General features: G+C 42.4%; 2 protein-coding genes across 3 annotated transcripts; one reads left to right on the top strand and one right to left on the bottom strand.

Annotated features, from left to right (window-relative positions):
* The first annotated feature begins 316 nt into the window (after positions 1-316).
* LOC109872436 (solute carrier family 22 member 5) lies at positions 317-12,433 on the top strand. Its single transcript, XM_020463639.2, has 10 exons — positions 317-1,106; positions 6,617-6,720; positions 7,001-7,155; positions 7,204-7,375; positions 7,609-7,735; positions 7,899-7,996; positions 8,719-8,933; positions 9,180-9,362; positions 9,521-9,656; positions 9,820-12,433. Exons 1-10 carry the CDS (start codon positions 714-716, stop codon positions 9,896-9,898), a joined length of 1,662 nt encoding a protein of 553 aa, XP_020319228.1. The 5' UTR covers positions 317-713; the 3' UTR covers positions 9,899-12,433.
* A 1,948-nt stretch (positions 12,434-14,381) lies between these two features.
* Positions 14,382-22,282, bottom strand: slc22a21 (solute carrier family 22 member 21). Of its 2 annotated transcripts, none has more exons than XM_031807714.1 (10): positions 21,830-22,282; positions 20,991-21,094; positions 20,432-20,586; positions 20,124-20,295; positions 19,753-19,879; positions 18,103-18,200; positions 16,997-17,211; positions 16,559-16,741; positions 15,034-15,169; positions 14,382-14,550 (listed from the first exon to the last, which is right to left on the bottom strand). In XM_031807714.1, exons 1-10 carry the CDS (start codon positions 22,226-22,228, stop codon positions 14,526-14,528), a joined length of 1,614 nt encoding a protein of 537 aa, XP_031663574.1. In that variant the 5' UTR covers positions 22,229-22,282; the 3' UTR covers positions 14,382-14,525. The 2 variants fall into 2 exon arrangements, with proteins under 2 accessions (XP_031663574.1, XP_031663575.1); XM_031807715.1 differs by having other exon boundaries at positions 16,559-16,714.
* Between the last annotated feature and the right edge of the window lie 2,851 nt (positions 22,283-25,133).

The following is a 25,133-nucleotide window of genomic DNA, read 5'->3' as shown; positions in this document are numbered from 1 at the left end:
CGTTAGGCTACTGCCTCACTCTACCAGTGATATCAAAGTAATTTTTAATTAAGCGTGAAAATGAATTTGGTATCATTTTGATGAAGGAACATTGAATAAGTGTGCTTCAAACTGTTGGCTTGGAATGATTAGCAGCTATGGTGCATGAGAGTGCATCTGACTCAGTTTCCAAAACAGAAAACACTCTGTACCGTAAAGTGTTGTGTATTCACGCACAAACATTCACTGCAAACTGAAGAACAGTGTCGGCTCACTTGACTGTAGTCTCACTGTTGGAAGGTCTAGGCCAGCTAGGTACAGTAAAGACTCTGATTCGGCTATATTAAACAACCTATTTTATATCTTGGCGCAGCTTACACTTCTAAAAATGGGTCATTCTAGTTGAGGAAGTTTTTAGATTCAGGCCAGGTTGGTTTAAGTTTGGGTGTTTTGGTCCCAGTCTGATAGTGTCTGAGGGAGTGCCAGTCAGTCAGTCACACAGATGTGGACAGTTAGTCAATGCTAGAGGCTGTAAATCATTAGTGTTATGGGTTATGTAGACAAAGGTCAGAGCAGAGAATGAAAAGAGGCTGACTTAGATTCCTGGCTGCCATTGACTCATTATTATCCTAGAGATCAACAGTGTTGAGGGGAGGAGCTTACAAGTTTACAGGTTACAGCTGCAGCTTTACTCCGCTACAACACCCAGCCATAAGAGGAGGCCTTGGCTCAGCATGAGAGGCTATGAGGATAACACAGCCTTCCTGGGGGAGTGGGGACCCTTTCAACAGACTGTCTTCTTTCTGCTCTGTGCCAGCACCATTCCCAATGGATTCAGCGCCTTCTCCGTCATCTTTCTAGGGGACAGCCCCCCGCACCACTGTTTTGTCCCAGACTCGGGCAACCTGAGTGAGGGATGGAGGAAGGCCATCATTCCCATTGAGGTGGTGAACGGACAGGAGAAGGAGAGCAAGTGCAGCAGATACAGGCTGGATGTGGTCAGAAACCTGTCTGCTCTGGGCTACATCCCCGGCCTGGACGTCAACCTCACTGGGGTGGAGCAGGAGTGCTGTGTGGATGGATGGAGCTACAGCAAAGATATATACCAGTCCACCATAGTCACTGAGGTGAGTATACAGACATTCTCTCTCTATAAGCTGCTCCTGAAAATGCCCAGGGCAGTTGGGGGCCGATTCTGACCCGAGTGATGCGTGCTTAGATGGAAGGTAAATCCCATTTTATGCATGTTTCTCTCCATGCTATTCTGACCATGAACATAAAGGTATACTTTGGGATTTTGGCAATCAAGCCCTTTATCTACTTTCTCAGAGTCAGAAACCACATTTTTTCTCACAACCCTGTCCCTGGTTGCCACTACTCTTGCTTAAAAAAAGGTTATATTTTAATGCCACCTTTCCAACAACTCAGTTCATCAAATTTCTGCCCTGTTACAGCTGCCCTGGTCAACTGTAAGTGCTGTTATTGTGAAGTGGAAACAGCTAGGAGCATCAACGGCTCAGCCACAAAGTGGTAGGCCACACAAGCTCACAGAACGGGACCGCCGAATGCTGAAGCGCGTAGTACGTAAAAATCGTCTGTCCTCACTACTGAGTTCCAAACTGCCTCTGGAAGCAAAGTCAGCACAAGAACTGTTCGTCGGGAACCTCATGAAATTGGTTTCCGTAGCCGAATAGCCGCACACAAGCCTGAGATCACCATGCGCAATGCCAAGCGTCGCCTGGAGTGGTATAAAGCTCTGGAGCAGTGGAAACGCGCTCACCGAAGTGATGAATCACGCTTCACCATCAGGCAGTCCAGTGGGCGAATCTGGGTTTGGCGGATGCCAGAAGAACGCTACCTGCCCCAATGCAAAGTGCCAACTAAAAGTTTGTTGGAGGAGGAATAATGGTCTGGGGCTGTTTTTCATGGTTCGGGCTAGGCCCCTTAGTTCCAGTGAAGGGAAATCTTACCGCCACAACATACAATGACATTCTAGACGAACTGTGTGACAACAGTTTGGGGAAGGCCCTTTCCTGTTTCAGCATGACAATGGCCCCTTTCACAAATAGATGTCCATACAGAAAGGGTGTCGAGGATCAGTGTGGAAGTACATGACTGACCTTACACAGAGCCCTGTGTAATGTGCTCAATTTGGCTGGGCAGCCAGCTAGCTCATGGAAGAGTTTTGGTGGTTCCAAACGTCTTTGATTTAAGAATGATGGAGGCCACTGTGTTCTTTGGGACCTTCAATGATGCAGAAAGTTTTTGGTACTAGGAAAAGTCAGCCAAAACTTAAAACCTCAATGTAAATATGGAGTCAACATACAAGTGTAAGTAAAACTAATGTAAATACGTTCGTAATTGTGCTACTAATGCACAAAAACATATTGTAAAAGTAATTATGTTTTTGTTTGATTAGCTTTTGGAAATTGTAGAAATAAAACATTTTCCTTTTTCAGAAGTAGCTAGGCAGGCTAACGTTAGTTAGCTAATTAATTTGCTAGCTATCAAACAGTAGGCGTATATTAATAATTATATAGTTAATATAAGTAGACATGCAATCATAATTGACTGTAGCGCATATAAAGCACCCACAAGCTACCGGTGGCTGAAAAAACAATCATCGCGGGATGAACGAGTGACGGATTTCCGGGCAAGGGCGGTCCATTTAAAAATCATTCCTTTGTCGCTTGCCCCTTACCCTGCAAGTGTATACTCGTCAGACATCATAATACTTTATTAGAAGTGTCCATTTAATTTGAGGGCTGAGGGGATAAGTGTTTGAAACACAGCCAAGGTCTCTGGAGTCTGATGCCCTGGCCAAATGGCAAAAACATTTTATTTTAGACACGTTCAAATTGTGAGATAGGCTTACACTTGGACATGCACAAATTACTATTAAGCTTGGTTGAATAATGATTTATAAATCCACTTAAAATGGTCATAAGACAAACTCTTTCCATCATGCAACATTGCAAGGGTTTCACAAACATTCCCACTTTTGGATGGGATGCAATGGTGAAATTATTTATTTATCCAAGGAATTAAGGCATCGTGTCTAGATCTGTGCAACAAGCTCGCAGAAGCTCGCTTCAGACGCTCGCAACAAACTCGCATCTTCCCAGAACCCTGTTCTCTTGGTAACGTTATCCGTTACCCAAGGGTATTACTTGAGACAAACCCATCATGTTAACGTTAGCTAGCCAGCTAGCTAGCTACTTGTGTCAACACACTATGAGTAACGTTAGTTCCTTTTCAATGTAGCTAACTAATTAGTGTTAGCAAACACTATTATTGCTAGCTGGATAATCCAACAACTAGCTAGGTAACATTAGCTAGCTAGGCCTAGCTAATGTCTATTTACCAACACAGACCGATGCTGGGACTAAGAGCGCACTCAACCAACTCTATAAGGCCATAAGCAAACAAGAAAATGCTCATCCAGAAGCGGCGCTCCTAGTGGTCGTGGACGTTAATGCAGTCAAACTTAAGTCCGTTTTTACCACATTTTTACCAGCATGTCACATGTGCAACCAGAGGGAAAAAAACTTGAGACCACCTTCACTCCACACACAGAGATGCATGCAAAGCTCTCCCCCGCCCTCCATTTGGAAAATCTGACCATAATTCTTTCCTCCTGATTCCTGCTTACAAGCAAAAACTAAAGCAGGAAGCACCAGCTACTCGCTCAATACGGTAGTGGTCAGAAGGCGTGGATGCTACGCTACAGGACAGTTTTGCTAGCACAGACTGAAATATGTTCCGGGATTCATCCAATGGCATTGAGGAGTATACCACCTCAGTCATCGGCTTCATCAATAAGTACATCGACGACGTCGTCCCCACAGTGACCGTACGTACATATCCCAACCAGAAGCCATGGATTACAGGCAACATCCGCATCGAGCTAAAGGCTAGAGCTACCGCTTTCAAGGAGCCGGACACTAATCCAGACGCCTATAAGAAATCCTTAGACGAACCATCAAACAAGCAAATCATCAATACAGGATTAACATTTAATCCTACTGCATCGGCTCTGACACTCGGATGTGGCACGATTTGAAAACGATTACGGACTACAAAGGGAAACCCAGACGCGAGCTGCCTGGTGACGAGAGCTTACCAGACGAGCTCAATGCCTTTTATGCTCGCTTCGAGGCAAGCAACACTGAAGCATGCACGACAGCACCAGCTGTTCTGGATGACTGTGTGGTAGCCGATGTGAGCAAGACCTTTAAACAGGTCAACATTCACAAAGTCGCGGGGCCAGATGGATTACCAGGACGTGTACTCAAAGCATGCTCGGACCAACTGACAAGTGTCTTCACTGACATTTTCAACCTCTCCCTGACTGAGTCTGTAATAGCTACATGTTTCAAGCAGACCACCATAGTCCCTGTGCAATCTCAATCGCACTCCACACTGTCCTTTCCCACCTGGACAAAAGGAACACCTATATGAGAATGCTGTTAATTGACTACAGCTCAGCATTCAACACCATATTGCCCACAAAGCTCATCATTAGGCTAAGGACCCTGGGACTAAACACCTCCCTCTGCAACTGGATCCTGAACATCCTGATGGGTCGCCCCCAGGTGGTAAGGGTAGGCAACAACACATCTGCCACGCTGATCCTCAACACTGGGGCCCCTCAAGGGTGTGTACTTAGTCCACTCCTGTACTCCCTGTTCACCGACGACTGCTTGGCCAAACATGACTCCAAAACCATCATTAAGTTTGCTGACAAAACAACAGTGGTAGGCCTGATCACCGGCAACGATGAGACAGCCTATAGGGAGGAGGTCAGAGACCTGGCAGTGTGGTGCCAGAACAACAACCTCTCCCTTAATGTGAGCAAGACAAATGAGCTGATAGTAGACTACAGGAAAAAAGCGGGCCAAACAGGCCCCCATTAACATCAACAGGGCTGTAGTGGAGCAGGTCTATAGTTTCAAGTTCCTTGGTGTCCACATCATCAATGATCTTTCATGATCCAAACACACAATGGCAGTCATGAAGAGGGCACGACAACACCTTTTACCCCCAAGCCATAAGACTGCTGAACAATTAATCAAGTGGCCACCGGACATTTACATTGACCCCCCCATACATTTGTTTTGCACATTTCTGCTACTCGCTGTTTATTATCTGTGCATAGTCACTTCACCTTTTAGTCACTTTAGTTTATTTGGTAACATTTTCTTAACTCTTCTTGAACTGCACTGTTGGTTAAGGGTTTGAAAGTAACAATTTCACAGTAAGGTCTACTCTTGTTGTATTCGGCGCATGTGACTAATAAAGTTTGATTTGAACAATTTGTTTGTAGATATTTACACTTGGTAACGAGTAATAAGTAATTATATAGAAATTGATATAGGTTCTTTGTAACAACTAGCGACAACCTTGTATTTATGCAGATATTACAGATATGTACTCTGTGGTGTATTAGTGTGTATATTTTCTCACTTGGATATTGCTTTCAGAAGTTGACGATTTAGATTGTCAGAATGGGTAACATACTTTGTAGGTACACAATAATTACAAGTAAGTACACTCCAAGATACACTTCATTTTAACTAGCAAAATCCTGTGTAACACCTCGTAATTACATTGTACCTTTGCAGGTATTACATGTACTCTGTGGTGTACTAGTGTGTTTATTCTCCCACTTTGATGGCGCTTCCTGAATCCTTCAAATAAGGGCCAGGTTGTCAGGGTGGGTAATGTACTATATAAGTACACATTAATTACAAGTAAGTATCCCTCAAGATACACTTCATTTTATCTAGCTAAATACTGTGTAACATGTAGTAATTACATTGTACTTATGCAGATATTACATGTACTCTGTGTTGTACTTGAGGGTTTATCCTCTCACTTGGATGGTAACGAGGTTCAGGTTGTCATAATGGGTAATGTACACATTAATTAGAAATTATTATTTAAATTATAATCTGGGATGACAGCGGTATGGTAGACCCCAGTCAGTGAGATTGACCTACTGTATATCTGATCTGTTTTTGTAAATTCAAGCAAGCTAACCCAGATAGTTCACTTTTTGGGGGCAAGTGCTAGCAACAACATTGAGTAGAGATTTTGACTGTAATAAGGACCCATTAAAATGAAGTGTTACCGAAAGGGGTGAATTCCTAAGTGGGAATTGTCCCCTACGATTCTATTGGGCTGTTTCAAAGCTCTGCTCAAGTTACTGATATACAATATATTATGCTTTAAAAAATCAGGATGATCTCAGGTAAATGAGTGACTTTACTACTCTAGTATCTCATTCTACTCACAGAATGATTGTCTTATGTTCAAAACCATGTGACCATAACATCAGCGTGAGGTATGAAGAGGTTCCTCAACAGACCAAAGTCAGTTAGGTCATCACATGACAAAGAGAAATGCAAGCCTGAGTAACAACACCTAGACAGACAACAAAAATAAAGTTGGATTGCCCCCCCCCCTCACTCCATAGAAGCCTTTAGTAGAACCAACATTTCTAAACTTGATTTGTCTGATGGGAATTTTCTGTTGTATGTTGATGCACTGAAGTTTGCACCATCGATTGTTCGCCCAATATGTATAACAATCAATCATTTTTTCTCACTATTCCCTGAATGCTGTTGTGTTTCAGTTTGACTTAGTGTGCAATGACAAATGGAAGCAGCCATTTACTTCCTCTGTGTACTTCCTTGGGGTGCTGTGTGGCTCCTTCTTCTCTGGACAGCTCTCTGACCGGTACTCCACCTCATGATGATCACTAAACAGTAAGGACGCATCCCAAATGGAACACTTTTACCTTTATAGTGCACTAGTTCATAGTGCACTAGTTCGTAGTGCACTATAAAGGAATAAAGTGGGATGGGGTGCAGCCTAATCTTTGTTGATCTGTATGGATGGACTGACTAGACCTATTTGCAGCTTCATAAAATCCACAATAACATCTATTGGAATACTAACTCTTTGACTGAAGAAAGTCCCCTCTCTTCTGATCTCTAAGTCCCTTGTGTGTTTATAGGTTTGGGCGAAAGCCTGTCCTTTTTGTGACCATGGCAGTCCAGACACTCTTTACCTTTGTTCAAGTCTTTTCTCAGTCCTGGGAAATGTTCTCAGTCCTCTTCTTCATTGTGGGACTGGGGCAAATATCCAACTATGTGGCAGCGTTCGTATTGGGTGAGTCATGCAAATCACAGGTTTTTGTTTATTTATTGCTTTATTCAGGCACAGAAATCTTGACGGCCACAGTGCGTGTCCTATACGTTACACTGGGGGTGTGTCTGTTCTTTGCCTTCGGCTACATGATGCTGCCTCTCCTGGCATTCTTCATCCGGGACTGGAGGTCGCTCCTTCTGGTTATGTCTGTGCCTGGCCTGGTATACATCCCCCTCTGGTGGTAGGTCATGGGTAACACACCTTAGACATCAACCAAAGGTCACAGGCAACAGTCTTCATTCATAAACGGTCATAAAATGCAGACATTTTTAAATGAGAAATAAACTGTACATGAGAAAATACTTCTGAAATAGGCTATACTATGATCTTTCCTCATTCTTGGCTTATTTTAATCATGTTTATGAAACCTACTGTATTGTTTTGAACATTTACTTTAAATTCATTGTGCAACAGGTTCATCCCAGAGTCTCCCAGATGGTTGCTCTCTCAGGGAAGAGTGGAGGAGGCTGAGGCCATACTGAGAGACGCTGCCAGGAGGAACAGAGTCACAGCACCAGAGGTCATCTTTGAGGAGTCAGAGGTATCTCCTTATTAAAATACTAAGCAGGTGCACCTGACTGACATCATAATCTCTATGAGATGGAATAAATTATTCATTTTGTGGCATATGCAGTCTGACTGAGTTAACATAGAATTCATCTCGGCAACGCAGATGAATGTGTGCTACTAACACTGATTTGCAGGGTGAAGAGAAACCTAAACCAGAGGAACATCACAGTCCTCTGGACCTCCTGAAGACTAGCAACATTCGTAAAATCACCCTCATATTGGCTCTAGTGTGGTGAGCATCCATTAAAACTCACACGTTCACACTGGGACACTCCCGAAGTCTACTCTTTTGAACCCTATCTCGTGATCATGGCATGCCATTCAGACATATGTAAAGCATTATTTACAGGGAAGTTATACCTGCAGCGATCCACTTCTAACTGACTGGCCTATTGCCATGATCTTCAGTCTGTGAATATCTTTGACCACAGCCATAGTAGCCATGGTTATATCATGGTAGCATGATGTAACAGTAGAAGCTGTTCTTGGTTTCTCGCAGTCATAGACTGAATTGTACACCAACTTACAATAATACATGATAGTAACATGATTGTAACATTATGTATTTACTTTACCCAACCAGCTCATCCCAGGACAGATGTTTGACAACAGGGGGGTTGCATGTGGAAGTGCATATGTTGAGAGACACTTAACTACACAGGTCAATGTTTGACGAGGTTAACAGATAGTAACAATGTTAATGTGTGTCAACAGTTTGAAAGATCAGGTTGAAGGGGCAACTAAGAAACAAAAGAATGTTATCCAAAAAGTTATGCAAAACCTGGTTAACGAAGCATCCTTGACCATACCACTTCACTCTGCCTCTCCACAGTACTATGTACTGTAGGCCTCAGTGGCTTTACCTGGCTGTCCTCACCTATTGTGAAAAGTCTCACTTCAGACGGCTGATATTTGCATTGTTTTCGTGTTCCATGCTTTCAATGTGCTATCCAGGTTCACCCTGAGTATGGGCTACTTCGCCATATCCCTGAACACATCCCGTCTCCATGGAGACCCCTACGTGAACTGTTTCATCTCTGCTGCCATCGAGGTGCCTGCTTACGTCATCAGCTGGCTCTTCTTGCGCTACCTACCCAGGAGGATATCTGCCTCCGCTAGCATGCTGCTAGGAGGGGGAGCTCTCTACTTCATCCAGCTGGTACCGCCAAGTAAGACTGTGTACCAAATGGCACCCTATTTCCCCATAGGGCTCTGGTCAAAAGGAGTGCCCTATAAAGGGAATAGGGTGTCATTTGGGATGCATACAGAAACTAGCCTGGCTCTCAGTTCTTGGTCCCACAATACAGTGTCATAACCATGAAAAAGATCACCAATAGTGCACAAATAACAAAAAGGCACACAAAAAAAAGATTTAGGCTTTGATTAACAATACCATATGTATCTCACTGGCCCAGGTCTACCTAGCCTATCCATAGCCCTGGAGATGTTGGGTAAATTTGGCATGGCCATTGGTACTGCACTGATGTATGCCTACACTGGAGAGCTGTATCCCACAGTGATCAAGAACACTGCGCTAGGCTCCTGTGCCATGATCTCTAGGGTAGGCAGTATCATCACTCCCTACATCATGACCTTGAGTGAGTGTTTATTTTCAATGCAACAATTGACCACACGGTGGTGCTTAAAAGAGCCACATTCATATTCTGCTTTTCTGGCTATATATTATGTCAAGTCCCTTGCAATGTTTGAAATAGATGAATAATTGTGTTCTCTCTCTCTTTCTTTCTCTCTGAAGGTACCTATTATAAGTATTTGCCATACATTTTACTGGGGAGTCTTCTTGTCCTGTCAGCTATGGCCATTCCTCTTTTACCAGAGAGCTTTGGCCATCCTCTACCAGAGACCATTAAGCAGATGCACAAACGAAAGTGGTGAGCAATACGCATCACCTCATACTGTAGTTTAGTTTATTGGTCTTTCAGCATTATTACAGGTTATTTATGAAACAGTTGTAATTAAAAACACTGAATGACTCAGCTGATGTTGATTATGAGTGAAAACAATCCTTTAATAGTGTGTAAATCTTTCCTACAGGCTAAAATGCCCATCTCAGAAGAGGATGAGAGACCACCTGAACAGCCCAAGGATGAAGCCAAATGACACTAGATTGTAATTACTTTATAACTGCTTTGAAAATACACTAAAGGTATGTGGACACCGTTTCAAATGAGTGGATATGGCTATTTCAGCCACACCGGTTTCTGACACGTGTATACAACTAAGCAAACACCCATGCAATCTCCATAGACAAACATTGACAGTAGAATGGCTGTCAACGTGGCACCATCATAGGATACCACCTTTCCAACAAGTCAGTTCATCAAATTTCTGCCCTGCTCAACTGTAAGTGTTGTTATTGTGAAGTGGAAATATCTAGGAGCAACAACGGCTCAGCCGTGAAGTGGTAAGCCACACAAGAACTGTTCGTCGGGAGCTTAATGAAATGGGTTTCCATGGCCAAGCAGCTGCACACAAGCCTGAGATCACCATGTTTAATGCCAAGCGTCGCTGGAGTGGTGTAAAGGTCGCCGCCAGTGGACTCTGGCGCAGTGGAAACGCTTTCTCTGGAGTGGTGAATCACGCTTCACCATCTGGCAGTCCGACAGACGAATCTGGGTTTGGCGGATGCCAGGAGAACGCTACCTACCCCAATGCATAGTGCCAACTGTAAAGTTTGGTGGATGAGGAATAATGGTCTGGACCTGTTTTTCATGGTTTGGGCTAGGCCCCTTAGTTCCAGTGAAGGGAAATATTAATGCTAAAATGCACAATTCTGTGCTTCCAACTTTGTGTCAACAGTTTGGGGAAGGCCCTTTCCTGTTTCAGCATGACAATGTCCCTGTGCACAAACATTAGGTCCATACAGAAATGGTTTGTTGAGATTGGTGTTCACTGGCCTGCACAGAGACCTGACGTCAACCCCATCGAACACCTTTGAGATTAATTGGACTGCCGACCGCGACCATGGCCTAATCGCCCAACATCAGTGCCCGACCTCATTAATGCTCTTGTGGCTGAATGGAAGCCCTGTAGCAATGTTCCAACATCTAATGGAAAGCCTCCCCAGAAGAGTGGATGCTGTTATACCAGCAAAGGGGGACCAAATCCCTATTAATGCCCATGATTTTGGAATGAGAGGTTCAATGAGCAAGTGTCCACATACTTTTGGCCATACAGTGTATTTTTATTTGGTGTTTTGTCCAGTGTAAATACACGTAATTTTTCTTATTTTGTATTGCATTGATCAAGCCATATATTGTATAAGACAAGTGTTTATTGTTGGCTTTCATATGAATGTCTTCATAGCGTGTTGATAGAAAACATTTGACACTTTGCTTAACCTAGATGAAGGAAAAAGAGTCATTTTAAATTAAATGTAGGACATCTTTCGAGGAGAGGCTTTGATACCAAGAGCCTGCCAATGGAATTTTGAATTTATTATTTGGTTGTCAAAAAGCCAAGAAAACACTCCTGGCCTCCCGACACTGCATCACAGTGCTAGCTGTGCCACTAGAGATACTAGTTCAAGTCCAGGCTCTGTCGCAGCTGGCCACAACTGGGAGATCCATGGGGCGGTGCACAATTGGCCCATCTTCATGAGGGTTTGGCCGACAGGGATGTTCTTGTCCCATCGCGCACTCGCGACTCCTGTGGTGGGCCGGTCGCAATGCACGCTGACACGGTCGCCAGGTGTACGGTGTTTCCTCCGACACATTGGTGCGGCTGGCTTCCGGGTTAAGCGGGCATTGTATCAAGAAGCAGTGCAGCTTGGCTGGGTTGTGTTTCAGAGGACGCACGGCTCTCGACCTTCGCCTCTCCCGAATACGTACAGGAGTTGCAGCGATGGAACAAGACTGTAACTACCAATTGGACACCACAACATTTTTTAAGACACTTACACCAATTCTCAATGTAAGAACAAAAACTCTGTTCAAACTCTAATATATACAGTACTAGTCAAATGTTTGGACACACCTACTCATTCAAGGGTTTTTCTTTATTTTTACTATTTTCTACATATTTTGGTTACTACATGATTCCATTCTACAATGTCAAAAATTGTGAAAATAAATAAAAACCCTTGAATGAGTAGATGTGTTCAACCTTTTGACTGGTACTTATATATTACAAATATATATTTGCTGTCTTTATGTTGATAAGAAAACAAAAACAAAAAACATGAGCTGGCCCACACCCAGAACAATAGTTTGTGTGGAGGTGATGACTAACGGCGAATAAACTATAAACTATCACAATAAAATAAGTTGTACACTCCTCGTATAATCTTTATTTAATGGATATTTACCAACATTTCGGCATCACTGCCTTCCTCATGGTAATGTCATGAATACTTGAACCAGGTTATGTAGACAAACAGTGCAATTAGTGTAACCAATGACAATAGTGAGGGGTGTGTCATAATGGTTAAGTTAATTAAAATTAATGAAACTGTTAAAAATAGTATATGGCATATTAAATATATTATGCTATTGTTATCATATAGAAACATAATGGAATATTGTACATCATATTAGCATCAACATACATTATTGTTTCATTCAATTTCACATAATCATTTTGTATATCATTTTTGTTACATGTAATCTGTTGGTTCAACCTTAATATATAAATGTTTATGTTGATAACATTTTTATGAGAAGCTGTGAAAGGGCTCATCTCTGCATTTTACTATGAATTCATTATTTTGTTAGGACATTTGTTGTTGTCCTCTAGCTCTGTGAGGTACAACATCCTGGCAAGAGTCTATATAAAAATAAACATGTGCAGTTATAAAATCAGCGAGTACAAATAAAGTACAGTTGAAGTCGGAAGTTTACAGACACTTAGGTTGGAGTCATTAAAACTAGTTTACAGACACTTAGGTTGGAGTCATTAAAACTAGTTTACAGACACTTAGGTTGGAGTCATTAAAACTAGTTTACAGACACTTAGGTTGGAGTCATTAAAACTAGTTTACAGACACTTAGGTTGGAGTCATTAAAACTAGTTTACAGACACTTAGGTTGGAGTCATTAAAACTAGTTTACAGACACTTAGGTTGGAGTCATTAAAACTAGTTTACAGACACTTAGGTTGGAGTCATTAAAACTAGTTTACAGACACTTAGGTTGGAGTCATTAAAACTTGTTTTTCAACCACTCCACATATTTCTTGTAAACAAACTATACTTTTGGCAAGTTGGTTAGGACATCTACCTTCTACATGACACAAGTCATTTTTCCAACAATTGTTTACAGATAGATTAATGCACTCTATCACAATTCCAGTGGGTCAGAAGTTTACATACGCTAATTTGACTGTGCATTTAAATTCCAGAAAATTACGTCATGGCTTTAGAAGCTTCTGATAGACTAATTGACATAATTTGAGTCAATTGGAGGTGTACCTGTGGGTATATTTCAAGGCCTGCCTTCAAACTCAGTGCCTTTTTGCTTGACATCATGGAAAAATCAAAATAAATCAGCCAAGACCTCAGAACAAAAAAAGATTGTAGACCTCCACAAGTCTGGTTCATCCTTGGGAGCAATTTCCAAATGCCTGAAGGTACATCGCTCATCTTTATAAACAATAGTATGCAAGTATAAACACCATGGGACCACACAGCTGTCATACCGCTCAGGAAGGAGATGCGTGCTGTCTCCTAGAAATGAACATACTTTGGTGCAAAAAGTGCAAATCAATCCCAGAACAAGAGCAAAGGACCTTGTGAAGTTGCTGGAGGAAACAGTAACAAAAGTATCTATATCCACAGTAAAATGAGTCCTATATCAACATAACCTGAAAGGCCGCTCAGCAAGGAAGAAGCCACTCCAAAACAGCCATAAAAAAGCCAGACTACGGTTTGCAAATGCACATGGGGACAAAGATTGTACTTTTTGGAGAAATGTCCTCTAGTCTGATGAAACAAAAATAGAACTGTTTGGCCATAATGACCATCGTTATGTTTGGAGGAAAAAGGGGGAGGCTTGCAAGCTGAAGAACACCATTCCAACCGTCAAGCACGGGGGTGGCAGCATCAAGCACACTTCCAAAGTTGTGGAAAAATGGCTTAAGGACAACAAAGTCAAGGTATTGGAGTGGCCATCACAACGCCCTGACTTCAATCCTATAGAAAATTTGTGGGCATAACTGAAAAAGTGTGTGCGAGCAAGATGGCCTACAAACCTGACTCAGTTACACCAGCTCTGTCAGGAGGAATGGGCCAAAATTCCATTCTTATCGTGGGAAGATTGTGGAAGGCTACCCAAAACGTTTGAGCCAAGTTAAACAATTTAAAAGGCAATGCTACCAAATACTAACTGAGTGTATATACATTTCTGTCCCACTGGGAATGTGATGAAAGAAGTAAAAGCTGAAATCAATCATTCTCTCTACTATTATTCTGACATTTCACATTCTTACAATAAAGTGGTGATCCTAACTGGCCTAAGACAGGGAATTTTTACAGGGATTAAAAGTCAGGAATTGTGGAAAAACTGAGTTTAAATGTATTTGGCTAAGGTGTATGTAAACTTCCGACTTCAACTTTAAGTACAAAATATGCAAAACAATACTGATACTTCATACATATAAAATGCATAGAAAAAGTACTTTATAAGCATCTTGGTTAGTTACACAATGTGGTAGGTCATACAAGTACATGTTGAAAGAACAACTGAGGTGTCCAGTAGCTGTCACAAAGTATCAGACACATCTTCCTCTCCTGTAGATTGGCTCAGTTAATACACTGATCTCTTTTTCCATCTAAAGGGATAGGCAAAAAGACCATTGACATATCAGACATTTATCATCATCTCAGAAACATAATCTCTGCACGTGTGTGATTCTGGTTTCAAGTAAGCTTCAAAGAATGGTTGGTTATTGATAAACTAAGTTGATAAAAATGCTTTTCACATTCTTAAAGTTTTGGGTTCAAACTTCTTGAATATAAACTGTTAAATATGAAACATGAAATGTTTCCACCTGTACAATTGTAGAGCTCATGTATTATAACTCCAGTGCCCCGTGCCTTTTTGACCAGCTGGGTTGTGTCCCTAGAAACCAACAAACTGAAAACGGACCAAAACATCCTGAACTTGTCAATTAAGACTCTTGTTTTCCATTGCAAAAGGGTTTGCTACGGTGTGCACTAAGGAATATGACCCTGTTGTCCCTGTGGCACTGTTACACTACCCTGCCAGCAGAGAGCATCACACATACAGCAGCCTTGGTATTATATGGCCTTACCCTGGGAAGGTCTGCATGTGAGTGATGGTGTCTGGAAGAGGCATACGATGGCTCTCAGGCAGCAGGAGGCTAAGCAACCCAGACAGAGCTGTAAGACTCCCCATTAGAATGTATGGCAGCGACTTGGAACAGCCTCCTGTGTCAAAGACAGCAGCAATACATGAGAGAGTGGAAAACATTGTTTTCAATTAGATCAGCTCAAAACAATGCTATGAACAAAAGGTGAAGAGACAAGAGTGTTTTATGCTCTGCTTCTGCCTGTATGTCTGGCAGAGGAGGTTGGTGGGAGGAGCTATAGGAGGGTGTGCTCATTGTAATGGCTGAAATTGAATAAATATAACGGTATCAAACAGATCAAACACATGGAAACAACATGTTTGACTCCGTTACATTAACTGCATTCCAGCCAATACAATGAGCTCATCCTCCTATAGCTCCTCCCACCAGCCTCCTTTGATGTCTGGATGCATAAATCACCTGGTTTGACTGCATTTAACAAGTTTGACCAGGACTGGATACAGTAAAGAGTAAATGTAAGAAGGTAAGAGGAAGCCCCAGTTGCCAGAGAGAGAGGGGGATGGAAGGGTTCCAAACTCATACAGACTGGACAGGACAGGAAGTGGCAGAGGGGACAGAGCCATCACACACATCTGACTAATGAGGGAGAGGGAGGGGAATGTGTGTCTACCCAACAGACAGAGAGGACAGAGGAGAGAGGGAGGGGAATGTGTGTCTACCCAACAGACAGAGAGGACAGAGGAGAGAGGGAGGGGAATGTGTGTCTGCCCAACAGACAGAGAGGACAGAGGAGAGAGGGAGGGGAATGTGTGTCTACCCAACAGACAGAGAGGACAGAGGAGAGAGGGAGGGGAATGTGTGTCTGCCCAACAGACAGAGAGGACAGAGGAGAGAGGGAGGGGAATGTGTGTCTGCCCAACAGACAGAGAGGACAGAGGAGAGAGGGAGGGGAATGTGTGTCTACCCAACAGACAGAGAGGACAGAGGAGAGAGGGAGGGGAATGTGTGTCTACCCAACAGACAGAGAGGACAGAGGAGAGAGGGAGGGGAATGTGTGTCTGCCCAACAGACAGAGAGGACAGAGGAGAGAGGAGAGGAGTTGATAGGATAGCACTATATTTTTTACTACTAAATGTTTTGTATTTATTGAGAAACTATATGGTAACAAGCAATACTTGCAGTTCGTTATTCATTTTCCTATTTATCGAGAAACTACACGGTAACAAGCAGTACGGAAAAATCCATTTGTTTAAGTGGTGGGGATTGTGTACACTTGCTCTTAAACTCGCTGTTGTTCATTACACAAGACTCAACACCATAGTTCATTTCTAGTTACTGTATGTAATTACGCATTTTTCCATGTAGTTTCTGAGAAAATACAAAGTAAAAAGTACTAAACTTCACATCCTAAACAATAACAAAGAGACAAAGGGGTGATATTACTGCTCTGCAGTGCTTCCATGTGCACATCTGTCTTTCCTTCAGCTTCGCTTTGAGTCCTACCCACCCAGATAGATGAAGTATGGGGCAGAGATGCTCCCCACTCTGGAGGCCATGGAACAGGCCCCTATGGCTGTGTTCCTCACGACAGTGGGGTAGAGCTCAGCCGTGTAGGCATACACGATGGAAAAAGCTGCAGTCACACCAAACTTCCCCAGCATCTCTAGTGCAGTGGATACAGAGCTCAGATCTGCCATGGACACAGCAATGGAGGGCCAATGAAGGTCATGTCATAGATTCTTATAGAAGGGTGCATTTGTTATTGTAATATACTATTCTATACCTGAAATCTTGTCACCATTCTATGCCATCAATTGTCCGGTTTCAAACTCAATATTGTTGATTCAATCTGATTTTAATCTGCATGTCTATTTCTCTCTGTTGTTAAGGGTGATGTGATAACAGAATGCCTTTATGAATACCTCTATCTTTGTTTGAGTCTTACTTGGTGGTATGAGGTTTATGCAGAGCAGCACCACCCCACCCAGAAACAGAGTGGAGAAGAGACACAGGCGCCGGGGGCAGCAGCGGAACATGAGCCAGGCCATGGTATAGGCAGGGACCTCAATGGCAGCTGACAGGAAACAGTTCAGATAGGAGCTCCCTGCCAGGTTGGACGTGTTCAGTGACAAGGCAAAGTACCCGATGGACAGAATGGTCCTGAAGAGACAAACATGGGTTGCATCCATCATTGTTTGCGTCCCACCTAATTCCCTATACAGTGCACTACCCTTGACCAGGGCCTATAGACAGGGCCTTTTGAAGTGACAATCAACACACATTACTTACTGTACCATGCTGGTGCAGGGAATGACACTCTCTGTCATAACGGTGCAGGGAATGAAACCCTGTCTTAATGGTGCAGGGAATGAAACCCTCTGTCATAATGGTGCAGGGAATGAAACTCTGTCTTAGTGGTGCAGGGAATGAACCCCTCTGTCATAACGGTGCAGGGAATGAAACCCTCTGTCATAACGGTGCAGGGAATGAAACCCTCTGTCATAACGGTGCAGGGAATGAAACCCTCTGTCATAACGGTGCAGGGAATGAAACCCTCTGTCATGCTGGTGAAGGGAATGAAACCCTCTGTCATAACGGTGCAGGGAATGAAACCCTCTGTCATAACGGTGCAGGGAATGAAACCCTCTGTCATAACGGTGCAGGGAATGAAACCCTCTGTCATGCTGGTGCAGGGAATGAAACCCTCTGTCATAACGGTGCAGGGAATGAAACCCTCTGTCATAACGGTGCAGGGAAGGAAAGTAACAATTCAGGCACCATTACTTAGCTCCTCAACAAGAAGTCAGATTGTAAAAGGCATTTAGTCGACCGAAACATGAACCAAATAAATGACCCCTAGGTAACAGAATCTGTGTGGGAACCCCTAGATAACATTATCTGTGTGGGAGTAATTCTTGTATGAGGTTGGAAACCAAGATGAGGATAAAAAAGTCAGTTATGTAAGCATTTTTGACCACGTATCTGAGTTTATGGGGCAGAGGTGTTTTGTTTGTTTGTTATTGGCGATGCAGGGTGTCAGACAAGACTCACCAGACCAGCCACAGCGTGATGGACACCCAACGGATGTTGCTGGACCTCACCAGATCACAGATGTTGTGGGCCACCAACTTCCCAGCCTTGGGCTCTAACTGCAGTACAGTAAAGCACACTTGTCACAACAGGCATGCTTGATTAAACTTGTGCAATGGGTTGACCTACAGGCCCAGCCATGAGTTTCAAAGGACAGTTATACAATTTATGTGACAGCACGCCACATTGAGAAGTGAAGGAGATATTTTACTTACCTTTATTTAACTAGGCAAGTCAGTTAAGAACAAATTCTTATTTTCAATGACGTGCAGTGACTGGACTAGTCGAGTTCACAGTGCGATCACAGTAAGGAGCCTTGACTGGACTATTCAAGTTCACAGTGAGAAGCCTTGACTGGACTATTCAAGTTCACAGTGAGAAGCCTTGACTGGACTATTCAGGTTCACAGTGAGAAGCCTTGACTGGACTATTCAAGTTCACAGTGAGAAGCCTTGACTGGACTATTCGAGTTCACAGTGAGAAGCCTTGACTGGACTATTCGAGTTCACAGTGAGAAGCCTTGACTGGACTATTCGAGTTCACAGTGAGAAGCCTTGACTGGACTATTCGAGTTCACAGTGAGAAGCCTTGACTGGACTATTCAAGTTCACATTTAGAAGCCTTGACTGGACTATTCGAGTTCACAGTGAGAAGCCTTGACTGGACAAATCAAGTTCACAGTGAGAAGCCTTGACTGGACAAATCAAGTTCACAGTGAGAAGCCTTGACTGGACTATTCAAGTTCACAGTGAGAAGCCTTGACTGGACAAATCAAGTTCACAGTGAGAAGCCTTGACTGGACTATTCAAGTTCACAGTGAGAAGCCTTGACTGGACTATTCAAGTTCACAGTGAGAAGCCTTGACTGGACTATTTGAGTTCACAGTGAGAAGCCTTCACTGGACAAATCAAGTTTACAGTGAGAAGCCTTGACTGGACTATTTGAGTTCACAGTGAGAAGCCTTCACTGGACAAATCAAGTTTACAGTGAGAAGCCTTGACTGGACTAGTCGAGTTCACAGTGAGATTAGTAAACAGCCAGACAGACATTCCAAACACCATGGGGTTCTTTTTTTTTTTTTTTTCTTATCAGTAGGCTGCTAATAATCATAAATCACACAAATGGAGAGAGATGAATGAACAAGTAGCGGAACAATTCCAATGACATAAGAGTGTTTTGAATCTTGACCAGGTCCATAGGCTGTCATTGTGGCGGTTTATGTGAGTTCACATGTTCTGAAGTGACCTGTAAAGTTTAGTGTTTGAAGTCCTGTTTGATCATTGAATTACTTGTTTTTACCTCCACAGGACGCTGAAAAACTCAAGATTGTAAGAATTAAAGCTAAAGGGGAAAAACCACAGAAGGATACCAGTGAAATAGAAGCTAGACAAACATCTTTGGAGTAATGCAAACAAACAACTTGCCCAAAAACAAAATTACTTTTGTGTGACTGAGAGGATTCTATGTGATCAATATGGTAAGAATTCCACATAATCTAGAGAGCATGGCTATAGCCTTATTGTTATTACCTTCACAATATTGTCAGAGCTGCAGTATGTGCATAACGGTAAAAGCTAAAGGTTGATCTGGGATTGGGAGTGAAGAAATCACCTGTACAGGCCGGAAGATGACCTCTGGTGCTGTGACTCTGTTCCTCCTGGCAGCATCTCTCAGTATGGCCTCAGCCTCCTCCACTCTTCCCTGAGAGAGCAGCCATCTGGGAGACTCTGGGATGAACCTGCAACATCACAAAAAATAACCAGGTTCATATCAAAGTTAGCCTGGTCCCAGATCTGTTTCTGCTCTTGCAAACTCCCTTGCCGTTACTATCAAGCCAAAATCAATTGGCATGACAATGAGTGACATGGAGTTAGGATGATAGCACAGACAGACTGGCACTCATGCTATATCAAAGTCAAGTAATTGAATGGGCTTTAGTGAAGGATTGAATACCCTGCATACAGTATATTACACACACCTACCACCAAAAAGGGACATAAAGGAAGCCTGGGAGGGTGAGGGCTAGCATCAGCATCCTCCAGTCTCTGATGAAGAAGGCCACTGCTGGAAGGAGTGTGTAGCCAATGGTGTAGAACATACAAACTCCAAGAGTGGAGTAGATTATCCGTTTGGATGGAGATAAAATTTCAGTTCCTGTAGATGAGAAGAATTTCTAAATGTATGTTCATCGGGCGTAAAGAAAACATGGTGCACATCAACACCAGTAACAACTGTGTAATAATGACATTGGATAAAATCATGAATGAATGATCAAGATAAATAAAGATACCTAGCACAAATGCAGCCACATAATTTGAGATTTGCCCCATCCCGACAACAAAGAATAAGGCACAGAATACAACCCAGGTTGGAGAGAAGACCTGGATAAATGTGAACACAGTCTGAACTCCCATGGTGGCAAAGAGAATATTTTTCCTCCCAAACCTGAGAGAAATAAAAGTTAGGTTGAAATCATCCACATGCAGATTATGAGTAGGCTATTCCTAAACATCTTCAATCAGGAGAAGAATTCTAAATGATCCTCCAATAAAGTAAGGATATAAAATGTTTTTATGGGACACTGTGTAACAGTTCTGTGCTTACTGCTAAAACTAATCTCTAAGGAAATGATGAAAAACAGAAAACGCATAGCCAAGCATTGGGGATGAAGTGTCCAAACTAAAGATGACAGCAAAGCTAAACATGTGACATAGGGTTTGTTCCAAATGGCACCCTTTTCCCTAGATGGTGTACTCTTATTGAACAGAGACCTATTGGACCTGGTCAAAATAGTGCACACTATGTAGGGAAAAGTGTGCCACTTGGGACTCACATGGGCCATCCATTACCTGTCAGAGAGCTGGCCAGAGAGGAAGGAGCCAGTGAGGACACCACAGAAGAACACAGAAGAGGTCAATGGATTCTTCCACTTATCAGCACACACCAGGTCCCACTACACTCAAACACACACACACACACACACACACACACACACACACAGATCATTAGGCCGATAAAATGAACGCATTAAGGGATAATGAATGATGGGCAAAATAATTGGACATACAGTGGACATAGTAGTTGGCAATATGAACAATCATTGGGCTAAATCGTAAAAAATAACATATAGGTGAGAAGTTTGGGAAGATCAGGTGAATAGATTTAGTTAAAAAAACAAGTAATTTGTCGTTATGGATTATTGGTAGGTTGTACAATTACGTTCTTCATTTAGGCCTACTGTGGACCACATGGAGGATGCCTGTTCATCTGAGATCAATAGCCTTTTGTGAAGGCAAACATTTCCGAACGTGAGCTCATCGTATAGCGTATGCAATATGCAGTTGGAACCCGTATGGTGAATAGCCTACATTCCCAAACGTTGATGATGGAATATGCTAACAACTGTGCAGTGATGCATAAATTAATACTTTGCCAAGTACTTCATTAATTTGCCACGGAATAGCTACAAAATTACAGCGAAAGCAACGCAACACTGTTTCACTCGCTGCAACAACATTTTACTCCCACAGAAATATGTCACTCGCTATAAAGTGAGTGGAAGCAATGCAACACTGTTTCACTCGCTGCAACAATGTTTGACTCCCATAAAAAAAAAACATCGTATCCAGACAGACAACCGAAATAAAACAAAAACCCCACCCGTTTTAACCGTCGCATCTCATCATACCTCGGACACAATGGTGGAGATGTACGTCCCCCGATCGTATTCCCAGCCATCCAAACAGGTCTCGTGTTGTATTTCAGAAACGTTGACATCGATCCCTGGGACATAACCTCTTTCTGAGAAACTCTGTATGACATCGAGTTTGTATCTGGCGCATTTACTGAGCACAACATTCCCGCTTTCCTCCTCCAAAGGAATACTGTGATTTCTCCATTCGCCAGTAATGTTCGCATTTGCGGGTATGAGGCAATGGTGGGATGGTGTATCACCGATGAACACAATAGACATACCTGTAAAGCCGTTAGGGATGATACTCAAACATAAGAGAAAGAACACCATCTGTTGGAACGGTCCCCATTCCCCAAGAAAGGCAGTGTTATCCTCATAGCCATTCTCAGTCATTATAAAGATTGGAAGTGGGTTATTAGTGCGGCCCAGTGGAGAGAACAGCTTGTCCTTTATAGGGGGAGTAATTTGGGGTTGGAGTACCTCACATGTGAACTCCAACGTCAAAAGAGTGACATATGACCCTGTTATTTCTCAAGGCTCACTTGGTCTCTCACCCTGGTATTTAGCTGTTGGTTTCATTTTGCATCAGCTAAATCCATCATCTTTAAGAGGGTAGGTAAATCTAGAACACTCACGGAGTCTAATAATACAGGCAAATGTGTATTTACACATAATGCATTTTCACAGAGCTATCATTGCATTCATAACTCTAAATAGTTATGATAAGACCTCCCCAGGTTGTGTAAGTAAATGGCATTCTTTTGGAATGCCATTCATCATACAAGAGATGTTGTATGGTGTATCTCGAACCTAATCTGAGTACAATGACAGATTAAAGGGAAATGCTTGTTTTATGCTTGGCTAATATATCCAGCATGCTGCTCCAAAGAACTGTTGGTGACTGAAGTGATGTGTTCACCTTTTCCTATGTATTTATTTGAGTGGTATCAAAAAAAAATGTTGTATTAAATTCAAATGTTCTCTTCTCTCTTTACCAAGCACACTGACAGAAGAATGAGAGATTACACTGAAGTCATTGCTTTCCTGGGGCAGAATGGACTTCTGGAGGATTTTCTTCCTTCTGAACAGTTGACCACTGTCTGTGTTTAGGATGACCATGTGGTCAGCATGATATCTCACACGGAATCATAAAAGAGGTGCAGAAAGTTCCTAATGCCTCCTCGACATTGTACTTTGAGTTTCTGGTTGGTTCCCTGGTCCCAGGCCAGCTGTCTGACAGTTATATATACGGCATTAAGTCTGTTACACACAGTAATTTGAGATAAAATTCATGATTAGATTACACTGCTCAAGGGTAGATCATATAATATTTAAAATAACCTTAAGTATCTATTGTACTGTGTCAGTACAATGTCCACTTTGGGAAGTCCTCTTCGCCCCTCTTTCTGCTGTGTTTTTCCTCATCCTCATCTAGTCCTTATCTCCCTCGTGGGACGTCTTCTGTGTTATTTTCTTCTCTGTTGGTGCCTCTGTGATATCCCATAATGCCACTACATGTGTACTGGGTAAGCAAAGGAATGGAGTAGAGAACCTGTAATAAAGATGTTTCTGAGGTAACAGCTGGCTTCTTTACTTTGCTTCTCAGGAACTCATGCCAACTGCCAATCAGGGGCCATACTGTCAACTAGGGGTTTGTCCTAGCATATCTAGTATCTACATGGCTTTTCAGAAGGAGACCCCTTCTGTCAACTTTTCATCTCTTGTGAACCTCTTTCTGCTGGAGATGTTCTGCAAAGAGCTAGCAGAGCAGTGGAGCAGATCCAGTCAAAAGGGTATGTCCTGACATTCAAGGTTGCAACACCTTTATGAGTTCATCCTAATATAACTGCATCGTGTCCCCAGGTTGTGCCAAAGGGAGAAAAGGTTAGGACTACATAAGACCTGAACAAACAGGAAAGATAAAACCCTGATTGTATAATATATTTGTAAGTGATAATTATAATAACGACCCCATAATGACCTAATCCACATATCTGATTATATATGACAAAGGAAAAACACTTCTTCTTCTATTATGTATAGCGGTATGTAATATCTGTAGTGAGGCAGGTAGCCTAGTGGTTAGGAGCATTGGGCCAGTAACCATAAGGATCCTGGTTTGAATCCCTGAGCCGACTAGGTGAATTGTCTGCAGATGTGCCCTTGGAGCAAGGCACTTAACCCTAATTGCTCTTGTTAGTCACTCTGGATAAGAACATCTGCTAAATGACTCAAATGTAATAATGACGTGCAAGATTTTAAGATGTTGGGGAGCGAGGTGCTAAGCTGGCATATGGTATTGTTTTAAGATGGTCATACTACGTATGGATCATTTAGCTATTTGATTTAGAATTTTAGGACCCCTTTAGGTATCAAAAGAAGTATAAAATATTGATCAAATGGAGAACACCATCATGTTCGTGCAGTTTTTTTTTTGACATACCGTATGTAACTTTGATTACCGGTGCGTCAACGGACTCTAGGGGGATAGCTTGAGGGGATCTAACAAACTGAACTGTCGATGTAATGTAACATGACTTTATGAAATGTACTATGACAAGTGGTGTGTTTTTAGATGTCTTTTTGTTTGTATTTTTCCAAATTTAGAAAAGCAAATGACAGGATTCCAATACAAGTAGAATAACTTAAAGGGACGTACCTCTAAATGACCCCAAAAACATTAAATAACTAACATTTGGCATAATACAACGAAACAGTCTCTTTTTGTTTTGAAGACCAATAGGTACGAGGGTATGCAAATGCTGATGTGGCACAATACATAAACAAAGTCCATCAAAATCAATGATCAACCAAGCCGTTACACTAGTCATATTACTACTCAAGGAAGTCCATTCATTATCTGCCCTCTCATTGGTGTTGATTAAACCAGTCAACAGTCAAAAGTATCACTTCCACATGTCAAAGATAGCTACCATGTATTTACTATATGTTGTGTCTATTGGATATCGAAATAAACATAATTCAAGGAACAATTATATCTGGTGCTAAGAACATGGGTCTTTACATTCCATCAGCGGGAGTCACCTCAATGTAGAGAATCATTTGAGGAGTTGTTTAAACAGATGACAATTAGGCTCCTTCCCAGCACTCTAACCCCCCTCTGAAAAAGGGTTTCCACAATCAACTCAAATCTGTTGAGTCAGGGGACAACTCTAATGATGTTGATGTACTTCCACAATTGATTACCCAGGGAAATAATCTTGTCAGCTATTAATTAATTTAATCACTGATTGTAAGAGAGAATAAAAATCCCCAAACTCCAGCTAGGGAGGTTAAA

Source organism: Oncorhynchus kisutch, linkage group LG28 (genome assembly GCF_002021735.2).
Source record: "Oncorhynchus kisutch isolate 150728-3 linkage group LG28, Okis_V2, whole genome shotgun sequence".
In the NCBI taxonomy this organism is placed as follows: Eukaryota; Metazoa; Chordata; class Actinopteri; order Salmoniformes; family Salmonidae; genus Oncorhynchus; species Oncorhynchus kisutch.
This window is presented reverse-complemented; position numbering and strand designations above follow the sequence as displayed.